This window comes from Ceratotherium simum, chromosome 31, assembly GCF_057802395.1.
Source record: "Ceratotherium simum simum isolate JZ-2026a chromosome 31, ASM5780239v1, whole genome shotgun sequence".
Lineage (NCBI taxonomy): Eukaryota > Metazoa > Chordata > Mammalia > Perissodactyla > Rhinocerotidae > Ceratotherium > Ceratotherium simum.
Window position 1 is genome coordinate 8,085,976 of NC_141930.1, and position 11,311 is coordinate 8,097,286.

General features: G+C 50.2%; 1 protein-coding gene across 2 annotated transcripts; it reads left to right on the forward strand.

Annotated features, from left to right (window-relative positions):
- The first annotated feature begins 5,973 nt into the window (after positions 1–5,973).
- On the forward strand, positions 5,974–9,757 carry HEY1 (hes related family bHLH transcription factor with YRPW motif 1). 2 transcript variants are annotated; one of them, XM_004427137.3, is made up of 5 exons: positions 5,974–6,211; positions 6,435–6,510; positions 6,643–6,726; positions 7,008–7,089; positions 7,989–9,757. In XM_004427137.3, the coding sequence occupies exons 1-5, from the start codon at positions 6,123–6,125 to the stop codon at positions 8,570–8,572; spliced, it is 915 nt and encodes a 304-aa protein (XP_004427194.1). In that variant the 5' UTR covers positions 5,974–6,122; the 3' UTR covers positions 8,573–9,757. The 2 variants fall into 2 exon arrangements, with proteins under 2 accessions (XP_004427194.1, XP_014640470.2); XM_014784984.2 differs by lacking the exons at positions 5,974–6,211; positions 6,435–6,510; positions 6,643–6,726; positions 7,008–7,089 and adding an exon at positions 7,249–7,539.
- Positions 9,758–11,311: the final 1,554 nt, after the last annotated feature.

Genomic DNA, 11,311 nt, shown 5'->3' on the forward strand with positions numbered 1-11,311 from the left:
TGGAATTCACCTGGAACTCACCTGGAACCTCCTGCTATACTTTGAATTTTAATAATTTAAAATCCTATAATAAATATCTATGAACACAAAAGTACTAAGTTATGAAATACTTAGAAACAGGGTCTAAGGTAGTTGTATGACACAGCTGTTGCAGTATTTTATGTGCATCCAGGCAACCTAGGAAAATAGGCCTTCAATTCCACTGGATGCAACTTGGTACAAACTTGCTTTTGTGACACCCCAAGATTTATCTCATTTATACCCAGAGCTGTCTTGAAAGTGTGAAAATAAAAAGGAGTTGAATTAAATTGAGAAAAGAATACACTGCAAATTAGTATTTGAATTATTTTAATTGAGAAAATAATATATTGTAAATTACTATTCGCATCATTTTAACTGAGAAAAGAATACATTGTAAATTACTCTTTGAGGAAAAGAGGGTGTCGTGGAATCAAACTAATAGCAGGGATTCAGATATGACTTTGGGCCAATCTCCGGCTTCTCTCTGCCTGGGCTTCTTCTTCTAAAACTGGGAAAAATAATAATTCCTCCTTCCTGTGTTACTGTGAGGATTCAATTAATTATATGTAAAGTTCTTAAAACTGTGCCTGGCATCTGATAAGTGCCATAAAAGTGTTTGCTACTAAAAACTATTTAAAGTTTTTTTGAAGGAACTGATCTCAGACTAGTCAGCAAAGAACTTTTAGAGTAAAAGCTATATCCAGAACTCAATAACTTTATATTAAGTTGCTTTTCACTTACGCTTAATTTAATTTTTTTGTGAGTCAGGAGTCTTTAATCAAAAGCAAAATGCATCCATCTTTATGCTAGGACAGACTTTTCCAAAGTCTGTTCCTTGGGGATGCTATTTCAGTGGAATATTAGCAGACGTTATTTGAAAAAAGTGTTCTATGGTTGATGAGTTTGGAAAGTGCTGAGTTAGACACACGTAAAGGAGAATTCTTTACTAAAGACTTCTCAGAGCCATTCATGCTCTCATGTGCCTGAGATCTCCAAGAGTTTCCCAAACGTATTTGAAAACAGACTGTTTTATTTACAGAGAATCTGGAGATTAATGTTCTGTGAAATGCACTTTGGCATTTTCAATATCCTTTTTTTTTTAAGACAGAGTGGCCCATTCTGAAGGAATTCACTGGCAGGAGCATGAAGAGCTACAGAAGCATCCTCTTAGCTGGCCCAGCAAAGCTCAGGGTGAAGTAGCCCACTCTATTACCATCATCATCACCATAACTCATAAGCATAAGGCATAACATCTGTATGACATTTTATAAAACGCTTTGTCTCATTTTACCTTTCAACAAAACAAAACAAATACTGAGGGATTATTCTTATTTTACAGATGAGGAAACTGAGGCTCAGAGGAGAGAGGTCTGGTCACCGGCTCAATGCAGCACAGCTTGGAAAGGCTGACTCAAACCCCAGGAGGCAACTGGAAGTCCTCTCCTGCTCCCACCATCCCATACTGCACCCCTCTTGGGTTTCCAATTAAACAGTTCCTGCAGGGCGAACACGAAGGCATCTTACATCTGACCTCAATTAGGAGAGTTGATAGTACAAGTGCATTTTTGCGTGGCACGACATGCCACGAGGCATTGTGGCATTTGCAACAGCAGCTAGAGGAAGCGGAAAGCACGGGGAACAGAGGAAAACTAGCACTTAGTCAAAATTCTGGTTGACAGTTTGGGGTGACGCTATCTCGTGGTTTCTGATGTGGTGTGTTCTCATAAAGGAGCAGTCTCGGAAGTCCGGAAGCACGCGACTTATTTATATGCATATTTATAGTACTGCCTGCTCAGGGGATGTGCTTTCATAAGAGACTCAAAAAGTACAACTTTCACTAATAATGAACAGTGGATGCTTATTTTTTAGCTCTCCTCAAAATAATCTAGTGCTCTTAACAAGAAGCACTGGCTCTTTCTCATCAACTTAAAAGGATATTACTTTCTAGAGACACTGTTTTAAGACATCCAATTACTAGATAATTATCTATTCCGCCTTTCAACCTCATTAGATGTGTAACAGTGTATCAGAAGAAAATTGAGGGGTGGCCTGGTTCTCAGTTTATTTATTCACTGGTAAATCAGGTACATGAATAGCTAAGAATAACAGCTGCTGTTTAAGTGCTTACTAATGTCCAAGTTCCATATAAGATGCTTTACATAATTGATCTTATTTAATGTGTGACACTGGAGAATAATTATTATTAATATCCCCATTTGACAGATAGGAGAAGTGAGGCTTACGTAACTCGCCCACTATTGTGCAGCTAAGAAGTTGATGTGACTGTGTCTTACCACACACTCTAGAGCAGCTTGATAGAGTGTGGCTTCTCAACTCATTGCTCCAGTCCTGGCTCAGTGCCCAGCACACAGTAGGGACTTTATACAAGTGTGTCGAGTGAATACATAAACAAGCAAGACCCGGATGTTTGAACACTGGCTGGCTTCACCTAAAAGTTGTTTTAACGAAGGCGTTTTGCCTCAGAATGGATAAAGCAACTTGCCTAAAAGCCCAGAGTGAGGCAGCCCCTCTCGTTTCTCGGGGCTGCAGGTGGAGTCTCTGACCCCCCTGCACACCGTTTCCAATGCCTGTTTAATTGCCATCACCCGCACTCACTAGCAAACCCGACAGAGAAGGGGCCTCATCCAGACACCAAAGTAGGGACTTCCACAGTGGCCAAAGCTCTGATGAGTGGATGACTGGAGGCTCCGGGCTTTTTCCTGGGCAGTCCCCTACCTGGATATTGCTGGTGTCCCTTCCAGCCAGTGGGCCACCCTTAATCCCCTCTCATATAGGAATGTCAGAGCTGGGGTTTGAGGGTGAGCTCTTTCCCTCTGGACGTCTCACTGGTCCACTCGTGGAGAGGCCCCGCCCGAGCCTGTGAGTGAACTCCTAAATCCCCAGTATCTGTCTCTTCTGGGGCGTCTGGAGCATCTCTTCTGCAGGAGAACACAGAGAAAGGCAACCTGCTGGATATAATATATAACTAAACCCAGACTCCACAGACCAGGCAAGGAAATGGGCCTGCGTGCAGATGAATTACGAAAAATAGCACGCCCCCCACGCCCTCTGCTGGAAAAAGGCCCTATCCTGAGGGGCTAGGCCTAGACAGCCCCACTCAGGCGGGAGAGGGGTCCCTCCTGCAGGTTGTGCCTTGCTCAGGGGAGGGCTAAGAAGTTTACAGCAGTTCTTCACTCAGAGCCCCCAGGGATAAAGCCCCTCTACACAGCAGGCGGGGGAAACTGGGCCTCGTGCTCAAACTCTCTCCTTGGACTCAACTACCCACAGGAGGGGCCTCCCCCACCTCTTTCCTGGCCCTCACTGAACCACCTGGTTCTCAAGTCCCCTCCCAAACTTAGCAAAGGCCTCCCCAGACCTCGTCGAGCATCCTCAGCCCCTTGTTCCTTATCAAAAGATGCTTCCAAGCATGGACAGGTCTCTATTTCGCTTGTGTATTGTCCAGCTCCCCCATCGAATGTGAGCTCTAGGAGGGCAGGGGCTATACAACCTTTGGGTCACCACTGCAGCCTCAGGCCCTGGCACAATGCCAGGCGCACGGAAGCTACTCACTAAGCATTTGTTGGATGGATGAACAAGTGAGAGTCAAAGTTAAGAAGCCCAGGAAACGTAAAATTTTAATGTCAACCTCATTTTTGACAGAAAAGTAATATTGAAGGTGGGAGCAATATTTTGCTTAGCTACCAATGTGGGGGCAGGCATCCTCAACCCCACTTTGTCTTTTCCCAGCACCCACCCACCCACAGCTTCTCCACGCCTCCACAAGGCAGCAGAAATGGGCAGAAGCAGGAAAGGCGGACTCACTGTGGATTCCAGAGGCAGGGAAAATTTACAGAACCACAGCGGGGTAGCAGACACACTGATTTCTGGGGCAGGGTGGCCTGTCACTTTGGGGGAAAAAACTGAATGTCAGAAGCACTTGTGGAAGGCAGAGAGGAGTGGGTGGATGGTTTCCTATCCTGGACCCTCAGGTTCTGGAAGGGAAGAGGCAGGTGACAATGATGGGCTTGACTGAAGACTGTGGTGGGTGGAAAGGAACACAGGGAGGCTGAACTTCTAGTTTTGTGATTGTAGCAACCCCCAGAGAGCTCTGCTAACAGGAGCAGAGAGAGCAGCGAGTGGGAGAGATCTTGGGCGCACAACTGAAAAGTGGCACGCGGTGGAATATCAAGAAGGGCGTCTGGGGTCCCAGCAAGACCAAATTCGAGGTGGTTACTGGAAGGACTCAGCCTAGATAGGAAGCAGAGGCGGCCAGAATGAAGAGCACGGTTCTGGAGGTGAAGGTGAAGTGGAATAAGGGGTTCACTGGGAGCCAGGAGGTGGCATAACGTGTATGTGGCGGTGAGGGGCTGAGAAAAAAACGTACACCTTAGGCTGAGGCCACTCAGAGTGTGTGACGTCCAGAATGTGTTAAAATGGCACTGAGATCAGTAATTAGGGAGGGATATAAACGGCGAAGCTATTTGCAAAAGTGAGCAAATTTTTGTCATCCTCAACCAGATTTCTCAAGCGTTCCCTCACCGACGGGACGGCAAGATGGGCAGCCACAAGAGGGGCCTCAGAGGAATACGAATTGCTCTGCTCCTTTGTAAGGGATAGAGATGCCTGGATTTCCAAATGCAAAACAACCATCCTGGCTGCTACTGCAAATCCCCGAATCAGGAATCAGTCCGGGATACACAATTGTGTTTTTTTTTTAAATCTGTTTTCTTGGGGACTTGCGGAACTTCACGTAGCACCCAGCACACGCCGCGCCACCACCGGCGGGAAGTGTGCAGGGTGCGTGCCTGCGTGTGTGTCTACGGTCAGAGACGTGCACTCCTGCAGCGAGGCGGCCTCGGACGCCAATGCGCAGCCCAGCCACCCTGCCGCCCGCCGAGAGGATCTGGCCGCCGACGCCTGAAGAAAAAAAAAAAAGAACCCCCCCAAACATAAAGACTATCCCCAGGGGCCCCCCCACCCCAGTCAGCCAAGAAAACAAGCGCTCACTTCCCCGGAAATGAGATGCACAGGGGAATCCATTCCACCCTGGAAGCTGGGAAGCCAGGCCGGCTGCCCGTGGGGACATGGCCCCAGAAACCGAAAAAGAACATTCCCGAAACCGCGTCTTGCCCCTCCAGGCGCCAGGGCCACGGGCTGGCGGCCACTGAGCCCGGCGCCCCGCACCCCCCTGCGCCGCCCGGCCAGGTGCAGCGGGCCGGGCCCCCGAGCGCGCGCCTCCCGCCGCCGGCACGGGCGGCCCCGCAGCCCAGAGTCCCCGCGGCGCAGGGCAGCGGCTTCCGGGGCCGCCCGGCGCCCGGGCTCCGGTTACAGGTTCACACGGGGTCCGGCCCGCGGCCGCCAGCCCCGCCGGCGCGCCCTCGCGCGGCCCCGCGCCCCCGCCCGCCCATTCTTCTCCATTCATGCGGACGCCCAGCGCCGCCGCCGCCGCCGCCGCCAGCCCGGCCGCCGCCGCCGCCGCCCGCCGCCCGGATTGGCTGGCGGCCGCGGCGCCGCCACTTTCCCACGGCCCGCGGCGCGTGCGGCTCACCGGCGGCGCTGCAGGCGCGGCCCTGGCGCGCGGCCAGGCCAATCGGGGCGCGCGGGGCGGGGCGGGGCCGCGGCCGCCGGCGGGCTGGTGTCCCGGCCCGGCCTCCCCGCCTGCCTGCCGCCGGCCCTCTGCCGCCCGCGCCGCCTGCTTCCCCCCGCGGAGCCCGGCCGAGCCCCCGCGGAGCCGACGCACCGCCGCCGGGCAGGGGCGGGCGCGGAGGGCGGGGCGGCTTCGCCCTGGCGCGCAGCCTCGCCCCGCCCCGCCCCCGAACGGCTGCCAATCAGCGCGGCGAGAAGCCGGATTGGCCGAGGGGAGGCCGTTGCCCGGGAGCCGCCGCCCCGCCCCCCTCGCCCGCCCCCCTCGCCAGCCCTCCCCCGGGCCCTGGGAAGGGGCGCAGCGTGGGAAAGGGATGGTTGAGTTTTAACCGGAGGCAGAGCGTGAGCGGGATCAGTGTGTGCGGAACGCGAGCAGCCGAGCGCGGAGAGGCGCCGCTGCTGTTAACTCCTCCCTGCCCGCCGCGCCGACCCTCCCCCGGAGCCCCCGCGCCGCCAGCATGAAGCGAGCCCACCCCGAGTACAGCTCCTCGGATAGCGAGCTGGACGAGACCATCGAGGTGGAGAAGGAGAGTGCGGATGAGAATGGGTGAGTTGGCGGCGGCAGAGCCGCGGTGACGGCGGGCAGGGCCCGGGGCGCGCCGCTGCCCTGCGCTGACCTCTGCGCATCTCGGGCCGGCCCCCGCAGGGGTGAGGGATTTCGAGCCCAGGGTGCCAGAACAGGCTGGGTGCGGGCAGGGCGTGGGGGCGAGCCTTCAGATCACCTCTCCTGGCTTAACTGCGATTCCTGCTTTTTTCCCCCCCTCATTCAGAAACTTGAGTTCGGCTCTAGGTTCCATGTCCCCAACTACATCTTCACAGATCTTGGCCAGGAAAAGACGGAGAGGCGTGAGTCCCTTTACAGTGCTCCTTTTTAAAATTTTGTTTCGTTATTCATTGACGGAAAGAACCACCTTTCTTCACTTTGCAATTTACAGTCGTCATGGAAATGTCCTCCTCTGTTTTGCCCGCTTTCTGCAGATCATTGAGAAGCGCCGACGAGACCGGATCAATAACAGTTTGTCTGAGCTGAGGAGGCTGGTACCCAGTGCTTTTGAGAAGCAGGTAATGGAGAAAGTAGGTAGAGCTCTCAGCGTAGCTATCCACGCCTTCTGAATCCTTCCCCGCACTAATCTTGGAATTATCCGTGTCTTGGAAAATAACCGTGTTGCTTGTGCTGAGGAGATGGATTCATACGCTGATTCCAACGTATTTTCCAAAAGCAGCTCATTTTGCTTTAGTCTGTACTTTTACGATTTACAGAGCCTGTATGTGCGTATATATTTTAAGTTGTTTCCCAAAAGGCACTTGGTGCCAAATCCATCTTTTGCTGTTCTCTTCTCCAGGGATCTGCTAAGCTGGAAAAAGCCGAGATCCTGCAGATGACCGTGGATCACCTGAAAATGCTGCATACTGCAGGAGGGAAAGGTACCCACTAGTCCGCTGGGGGCCCTGAGTGTGTGGGGTGGAGGGAGCAGCTGCCCGCAGGCCAGGATTGGCGCAGTCGGTGCCGTATTTTTACTGTGCGCTTTGGGTGTGGGGAGAGACCTGTGTATGCGGTTGTCAGTGCGTTTTCAAATGCAAGTAGGTTTTTCTCCAGTGAATGCATCCCTCCAACCCTCTGCAAATTAAGCTAATGCACTTTCTTTTGGAAAATACCTATTATGTTTTAGGCGCCCTAAAGTTGTGACAAACCCTGATTAAAATCTGGTAGTTCTCATCATATTTGTTTATTGCCATTTTGAGAAAAAGCTTTTTTCTTTTTTTTAAAGGATATGGTCTTAATTTCATATACAGAAATTTAAAAAAAGATGAGCTGCCACATGACTCTTGAGGAAGGAAACCTGTTGTGGTTAAGTAGGGAAAACCTAACAGAAGGTGGGAGGACCAAGGTCTGTGTGTCTGTCTCCAGCGGGAAAATGCTTTCCTCAGGACCCACTGCCTAAAAGCTCCACGATGATAACTTACATCTGTGTGTCTAATGAATTTCACTGCTCTGTGGTTTCTCTGTCCTTGATGTATTTTTTGTTGTTGTTGAGGGAAAACATTAAAGGAATGAACATAGTTTCATCTGCTGGTAGGGTATAATTCCAATTTCTGCTCGGCAGCTTCTAATTGGGCTTTGAACTTGCATTAGCAAACACATACTTCTCATGTTGATTAATGCAAGGATTCTGGAGGACTCCAAAATATTTGGACTTTCAGAAGAGCCCGTGAAGGCGGATTTTTAAGGATGTAGGTATTCGCCAGGAAGGGCTGCCTTTGGGTTTGCAGAAATGCGGGCAAGGAGCAAAGCCCTGAGGTTTCTCTTTTGTTCTGCTCCTCAGGCTATTTTGACGCGCACGCCCTTGCTATGGACTATCGGAGTTTGGGGTTTCGGGAATGCCTGGCAGAAGTTGCCCGCTACCTGAGCATCATTGAAGGACTGGATGCCTCCGACCCGCTTCGAGTTCGACTGGTCTCGCATCTTAACAACTACGCCTCCCAGCGGGAAGCGGCGAGCGGCGCCCACGCGGGCCTTGGACACGTTCCCTGGGGGGGCGCCTTCGGACATCACCCGCACGTCGCGCACCCCCTCTTGCTGCCCCAGAACGGCCACGGGACCACTGGCACCACGGCCTCGCCGACGGAACCGCACCACCAGGGCAGGGTGGCCTCGGCACATCCCGAGGCGCCCGCCTTGCGAGCGCCCCCTAGCGGCGGCCTTGGACCGGTGCTCCCCGTGGTCACCTCCGCCTCCAAACTCTCGCCGCCTTTGCTCTCCTCGGTGGCCTCCCTGTCTGCCTTCCCCTTCTCTTTCGGCTCCTTCCACTTACTTTCTCCCAATGCACTGAGCCCTTCGGCGCCCACGCAGGCAGCAAGCCTTGGCAAGCCCTATAGACCTTGGGGCACGGAGATTGGAGCCTTTTAAAGAACTGACGCTGTAGGATGAGGGAGGGGGAAGCTTAAAATCCCAGCTGAGCTGGGCTATTGCCAACATCACCTTAAAGTCGTCAGTAAAAGTAAAAAGAAAAAAGGTACACTTGCAGATAAATTTTGTTGAAAGACTAAAGGTTTGTTGGTTTACTTTTTCTTTTTTTTAATGTTTTTTAATCATGTCACGTATTAGCAGTTTTTGAAAGCTAGTTGTCAAATTTCGTTCCAAACATTAAGTTGAAATAGTCGGTATAAACCAACGCTTGGTGAGAGGTTTGTACTGTGCCTAATTTACTTTGTGAACCCGTCGGTCTAAGGATGATTCCATTTTTGCCTCAAAGTTTTGGGAATTTTAACATTTAGTGTTTCTGGTCTGTTTTTCTCCTTGTGTAGTTGCAGTCTGTTTTTAGAATTAATTTTCCAAACCACTATGCTCCATGTTAACACAATGCTATTTGTTAATATTTTGACAATTAAGGTGTTGTATAAATAATATTCTTCTTGGGGGGGAACTATATGGAATTTTATATTTCTGAACAAAGCGTTGACAAATCAGATGATCAGCTTTATCCAAGAAAGAAGACTGGGTAATTCTCTGCCTCCTACAGCAGTAAGGTGAATGTGGAAACCATCAGGGGCCCTGAGTCCATATGACTAACTGCTGTCACCTGCCAGGACTCACAGTATTGGCTTAGTTATGAGAGCCACTGGTAGGTTAGGTCCCCGTGTGGAGTTGGCTGTGGGATGCTGAAGATAATTACATAGACTATGCCTGTATTTACCAGTCCCAAGCAATGCAATGAATTTTGAATCTCATGGATCTCAAGTTCACAAATGTTAACATGGCTAAGTGATCACAGTGTGCAAGTGGTCAATCCAGTAGTCCAGTGGAACCTGTTAAATGCATAACCTAATTCTTCCTGGAATTGCCATATTTTCTTTTAACTGGAAATTTCTATGTCGTGTTTTCCTTTTTGGTGCATGGAAATGTGGTCGTTGAGATATTTAAAAGGGCTTTGCTCCCTTCTTTTGGGTTTATTTAATTCGATTCAGGCCATCAATGCGTCATTTTACAGGTTTGTTCCTTTAGCAGGTGTAGTTCAAACGACCTCCACTGAACTGGGTTTGACCTCTGTTGTACTGATGTGTTGTGACTAAATAAAAAAGAAAGAGCAAACTATCCTGCTGTATATGTCTTACGTACCTTGGTGTTTCCCTCTATTGTCTAAGAAAAGATAAATTTTCTTTTGTTTTCATTTTCCCTGCTCATCAGTTTTCTTATGTTGAACAGTTTCATTACTCTTGGAATTCTAAACTGTGTGAATTTGTGCTGTTGCATAAGGTGACTTCATCACAGGGCAGAGTTTGGCCTGCTTCCCACAAGGGGACAGAGCCTTGTAGCTGTGATATCAGATGACCTAGCCTGAAGCTGGTGGTTTATGGACTAGGAAACCTGAAGTCAGACTGGGAGGTTCAGGGTGGGAAAGAACTCGGATAAAATCTGTTAAAACCATGTTGACCATTCCTCAGATATTTACAGAGAGCACCTAACGTGTGCTCAGTTCTACCCTGAGAGAACAGAAAATACATTTCATGTCTTTTGTTTGTTGTGTTTTTTTTAAACGGCAAAACAAGAAAAGCCAAACGTTGCTGTGTCTGAGACCCCGTGCAGGGCCCGGGAATCTGCGGCGTGATGAGCAGTGGCAGGCTGTAATTCCGCACGTGCACAGCTCCGGGAGTCTGTCCTGGTTTCCAGGGAAGGTGTTTAACCCTTTAGTTGCCTTTGACTCCTGGGCTGTGTAGGGAAGAAGCTGACATATGCTTTAGGTTAGAACAAAACGCTGCCAGAACAGAGGCAGGGATCTGGGCCCCAGGGGAGGGGAATGCCTTCCAGTTGCCTTAAAAGTCATCCTGCCAATTAAGAGTGCTGTCTCCCAGCTCAGAGGAGGGAGTTCGCCTTGATCCTGAGGGTGGTGAGTGGGCGGGAGAAATCCCAGCCTGGCAGATGACAAAGTAAAGCTCCTTTCCTTTGCCCCACCCCTGAGCTCCTCCTCTCCCCTCTCATTAAGAAACTCAGACTGGAAGGCAAAGAGAAGTTTGGACTTGGAATTCCAGCAGGGACTTCTGGGTCCCTAGGAAGGGAATGGAGACTGCGGCATTTTTGTGATTGTGGGTCTCCAAGGCTGGATCCCATTCAGCCTTCCTCTGGGTGGCCTCAGACGCTGGTCCCTCTTGTGATGTGCAGCTCTGTTCTCAGCGCTGCCTGTGCCACGCAGACACTCTTTCTGTCTCTCATGATGTTGTGATGGAAAGTGTGATGATAATTTCTGCCAAGTGTCAGTTTAATTTTAGCAACCACGATTTCAACCGGCATCACAGCATTACCAACCAGCATTGTGCTTAGTCTGGCTTGGAGTCTCTTACTGGTACCTAGGTTTAGAGGGCTGCTGATGTGGTAAGAAAAAATGAAGCCTCTCATTTTGGTGGCTCTGCTGAAAGAGCTGTGGAACTGTAAAACATGTGGCATGTTCCTCTTGTCACATGAGTGATCCCTGTATCACGATCTGGTTAGTAATTTTTGCTTTTTTGTGGAGGGAGTGTGTGGAGTCATTTTCAAGATTACATAGTTTTCCAAAGAAATATTTCGGTTTCTTTTTAAACCCCTTCAGATTGACAGGTTTCTGGAAACGGTGCAGGGGGAATTGGAGCTTCCTGGGATACAGGATGGAATTAT

Coding starts and splice junctions, on each gene's coding strand:
- HEY1 (XM_004427137.3), top strand. CDS start 6,123: ATGAAGCGAGCCCACCCCGAGTACAGCTCCTCGGATAGCGAGCTGGAC. Junction 6,727..7,007: donor CCAGTGCTTTTGAGAAGCAG/GTAATGGAGAAA, acceptor TCTCTTCTCCAG/GGATCTGCTAAGCTGGAAAA. Junction 7,090..7,988: donor GCATACTGCAGGAGGGAAAG/GTACCCACTAGT, acceptor TCTGCTCCTCAG/GCTATTTTGACGCGCACGCC.